Source organism: Sturnira hondurensis, unplaced genomic scaffold, assembly GCF_014824575.4.
Source record: "Sturnira hondurensis isolate 20B ecotype Veracruz unplaced genomic scaffold, ASM1482457v3 Scaffold0023656, whole genome shotgun sequence".
NCBI classification, from domain to species: domain Eukaryota; kingdom Metazoa; phylum Chordata; class Mammalia; order Chiroptera; family Phyllostomidae; genus Sturnira; species Sturnira hondurensis.
Window position 1 is genome coordinate 601 of NW_028096287.1, and position 4,807 is coordinate 5,407.

Consider the following 4,807-nt stretch of genomic DNA (forward strand, 5'->3'; position numbering starts at 1 on the left):
TATCTTCTCAAGACACCTTAGTCTCCCAGTCTGTGACTGGAACCCATCTGGCATCTACCTCCTATTCTGTCCTCAGGTGTGTGGCGCTATAAATACCTGAGGTGCCTGTCACCTCGTGGCCGGATCCATGGAACTCAGGCACAGACTTTGCAGTAGGAGGGACACAGAGGGACACACAGACAGCTGGCGGAAAACAGAACTCAATGCAAATAGACTGGGTCTGCTCTGGATCAAGGGGAACTCACTGCTCCTCCTCCCTGCGTCCCAGGCCCCAGGAAGGTTGAAGAGACCTGAAATTGCAACCTCATCCCTCAGGTGGGCAACCTTCCAGGGCTACCAGTGTGGACAGACTGAGGGCCAAGTGCTTCATGGGGTCTGTGTGTTGTGAGCACCAGGATGGCTTTCAGGGCCTACCCTCCTGTTCTCTCACCCCTTGTGTCCCCTCTCCTTTGAGACTAGATGGACTTTGGGACTGTTTTCCAGCAACAGAGTAGGACAAAGTGATGTGGGGTCATTTGGTGTAGTTATGGGAAGCCTGACTTCCACAGGTCCACTCTCTCCTGTGCTCATTCACTCTCTCCTTCTGTATCTGTCTCTCCTCGTACATGTCCATCTCTGCATTCTCTGTCTGTTTATCTCATGGTTCTGTTAGCATCAGTAACCAGCTGTTAATAAGGGAAGGGAACTAATGGAATCAGACATTGATGAAGCTAATTGGCTGTGGAGAGCAATCAGACACTGGGCCTGCTTTGTTAGAAAGCTACAGCTTCACTCCTCTCCCAGGTGACTTCTAAATCCCCAAATGGGCAGGAGGGATTGCTACTGGTCATCACCCAGGGAGGAAAGAAACACCTGAAGAAATTCCTCTGCTGGGCACATGCCCGGTAGAGGCCAAGATGGTGTGGGGTGCGGTTCACTTTTACTTTGTGGCAGGCTCAGTAGGAACTAAGACAAAGGAGTGTCCTGCCTGGGAAAAGGATTGGATTGGATATGGGACTCAGAACTCCCCGGACATCCAGGAAATGGATTGGTTAGGGGGAGGATCTGTGCCAGCCCAGGAAAGATTGGGGAGTTGATTGGTTAGTTTGAAAAGGTGCCTGGTTCTTTCCAAGCTCAAGATGATGTAACACATTTTGTTATGTATAATGCGCACTTTTTTGCTTAAATTTTTGAGGGAAAAATAAGGGTGCCCATTATACATGGGTATAATAACATACCACAGGTATAATATTTGGTATAATAATCCTACCCATAATGCACATTGTGGGTGCACTTATACAAGGCAAATACGGTAGTCTCCGGTTAACACAGAACCTCTCTGTCTCTCTGTCTCCCTGTCTCTCTTTCCCAGTAACATGTTCTCACTCATTTTCATAGCAGCCATGTGGCCCCAGCAGCACCTGCCTGTTGAGTGTCTGTATCATAGCAATGGGTAGACTGACCCACTTTCCATTTCAAAATCATCGAGAGGTGGAAATCACGTGACACAGATTTTAAGCAACAATCACAAAACTGCCTTGACAAAAAATATGGTCACTATTTAAAAAAAGTGGAAAGAGACTTAACCTCAGATATGAAGTATAGATTATAAATTCAAACGGAAGGAAAATTACCGAAATAAAAATGCCACTCGATGACTAAAAACCCCACTAGATGGGCTGAAAAACAGACTAACAGTTACACTGAATTACAGGAACTGGGGAGAAAAAGGACCAACAATATTCACAAAGACGGAAGAGCAATGAGCCTTGTGATACCTGGACAACAAAGTGGGATGTTCAAAGATTACAACACTTTTGAAAGAAATGGGACATTTGCCCTAGGTAATTCTCATTATCTCTATGATCGCCACCAGGGGGAGCTGTGGATCCACTTGAGGTGAACAAGGCCTGCAGGAAATTCAGATTTAATGAGCCTGAAGGCAACAGCTCACTGGCTTGAGGTATATTTTACAGCAGGTGCTTCCTCCCAGAGACCAACTCAGAGCCCACAGGCAGGCAGCCCTTGACTTCCGATAGTAGAGCTGGCCCTGGGTGAGGATGCACGAAAGTGAGGGTGGGGGAAATAAAGAGCTGAGATTTGCATCAAGCAGGACCCAAACACAAATCCTCTCGCTCCAGGGAGCTGAGGGAGATAAAAGAGACACCAGAGTGTCCAATGTCAGCTGTGTGGCCAGAGTGTCCTGGACACATGTGCACCATGACCGGGAGTCCTCTCCTGCTCCTCCTGCTCCTCCTCACTCTCTGCCCAGGTTCATGGACATTTCGGAGACCAGCTTTGGAAGGGACCTTCTGCCTTCCTTCCTCATTCCTGATGTGTCTGTTTTCATTTCAGGGTCCAGCTCTCAGGCTGTGGTGACTCAGGAGCCCTTCCTGACAGTGACCCCAGGAGGGACAATCACTCTCACCTGTGGCCACAACACTGGAGCAGTCACCAATGATCACTACCCATCCTGGTTCCAGCAGAAGTCTGGACAAGTCCCCACAACACTGATTTATGACATAGACAAGAAAAACAGGTGGACCCCAGCCCGGTTCTCTGGCTCCATTATTGGGGGCAAAGGGGCCCTGACCCTCTCCGGGGCCCAGCTCGAGGACGAGGCCGAGTACTACTGCTGGATGGTGTACAGCGGTGCTCGGCACAGTGACAGATTCAGATGAGGAACTGGGACGTAAACCTACCCTGGCCCAGCCTGGTCTAAGAACAATCTCAGGGTTTGAGGCTCCCATGATCCTATGCTTCAGCGCTCTAGACAGTCCCGATGGGACAGAGGGGACAGGAGGGACTCTTTAATGATGTGTATGCCTTGTAGCACTAAAGAGGAGGAAATCACAGTGAATGACGTAGGAGAAGCTTTTCCAGATAAACCAGAGTCCAGGTATTTACAATACTTAGGAACGCAGAGAACTTGAGCAGACCGAAGTCAAACACATTTTCACCACAAAGATATGTCCAAACTATGAATTTTGTCAGCTAAGAAAAAAGGGATGGAATCATCATTTTGTATGTGACTAAAGTGTATTTTACATCACATGGGATTATTAAGCAGTGCGATGCTATTAAAGAAAATGTAGGAATATAGATATTACCAAGTTTTGAGAAAGCTCACTTCTTATCACTTGTCCACTTTTTAGAATTTAGGTAGATTCAGTCATTTTCTCAATTGTTCCCAGAATTTTCATCATAATACATGGTTATAACTGTATCATTAGTTTAATAAAATCATTTTAAATACAATCATAAGCTATTCAATGTTTCTTGACCTGTATATCAAAATATACTGGAATGATCACATAATATTATTCTTAATGTAAGACCTACTATAATTGTATAGTATTTAAAATATTATAATTCATACAAATTAAGGCTATTTATCACTTTGTGTGCATAAATCTTTTCTAATACAGTAAATGTGTCAAATTCAACTTTAAGTTTAATTTAGGGGACCCTGGACCTTGCATAATCATGAAAACTAACATGAGACTTTCATTAATGAAACTAGGCGTATCCAGCATAAAAAAGGATGAGTGGCTCACCCTGTTGTAGTTGAACTTGACTCCATGTGATTCAATTCATTTTGTATTTCCAGAACCTATGCCTAAGAATGCTCCAGTCACCGTGGCCTGGTGGCTCAGTTGGTAGGAGCAGTGTCCTGTGCACCAAAATGTCGGGGGTTCTATTCCTGGTCATGGCATATACTTAGGTTTGGGGTTTAAGCCCAATCGGACACAGTGGGTTGGGGCAACCAATGGGTGTTTCTCTCTCACACTGAGGTCTCTCTCTCTCTCTCTCTCTCTCTCTCTCTCTCTCTTCCTTCTCTCTCTCTGGGATGAGAGTGCATATTCTCTGGAGGACTGTAGCAGTCACCCCTCCCTCCAGAAGTGAGATGCCTGGGAAGTCTCAGTCCCATGTGTGGCATGCAAAGGGACAGGGTTCTCCCAGGGACAAAATCTTACAACCTGTCCCCAGTCGCACCTGGAGGCCCAGGCTTTGGGGTGCCCACGGACAGCCTCACTACTGGCCTCGGGACAGCAGGTCTCCTTTACTATAAGAAGCCGTAACTATGTGTCCCTTCAAAGTACCCACAGGTTTGAGAAGGGAGGTCACGGTGCCACCACGAAGATGTGAGATTTCTGACGCATCAGCTACAGCAAAGTAGGAGCCTGTGTGTGGTTATCAGAGACGGGAACGCTGTGTGTGAGCCCGTCGGAGTGCACGTGATAGAGGATTTAAATCCACCTTTCCCTTCATGTCCTGCTGGGGAGCCCAGGGAGCAGGGAGAGGGGACAAGAAGTTGGGAGTCAGGGGATGGAGCAGGGAGACCCGATGGGTGTTCCTCAGCGTGTGAGATAAAACTGCATCTTGGCATCCATTTTGAAATCACTAGTGTATTTTCTGTTTATTAAAATATTATGCATATCTGCTAGTGTATAAAATTAGGTCATTTTGTACTTACCAAATTTTGAGATAAGGGGAAAGTATGGACACAGAAGAAAAAGGATTAGAAAGCTGAAGCACAAACAACACCAGTTTCCATGAGTCAGTATAAAATAAAGAAAAATGAGAAATAACAGAGCGGTAACACGGAAACAGCAGACCTCATGTCAGACAAGGCCTAACTCCCTGACTATGTTTTCCATCAGGAACACGCTGCAGGGTCAAATTAGCAGCAGGGTCCCTGAGGCGTCACTGGTACGGCTGTCTCAGGCTCCTCTAAGCCCCACGGGTCACACAGAAGTTTGTTGTGTGACATATCTGGGAGGGAATTTGAACCTGAACAATACCTGTAGAATTAGGAAATAGTGAA

General features: G+C 46.3%; 1 gene segment (V, D, J or C); it reads left to right on the forward strand.

The window, feature by feature from the left end:
* The first annotated feature begins 2,177 nt into the window (after window positions 1-2,177).
* Window positions 2,178-2,853, forward strand: LOC118981126 (immunoglobulin lambda variable 7-46-like). The segment is given in 2 exon segments: window positions 2,178-2,251; window positions 2,335-2,853. Coding segments are annotated over 2 exon segments (387 nt in total).
* Window positions 2,854-4,807: the final 1,954 nt, after the last annotated feature.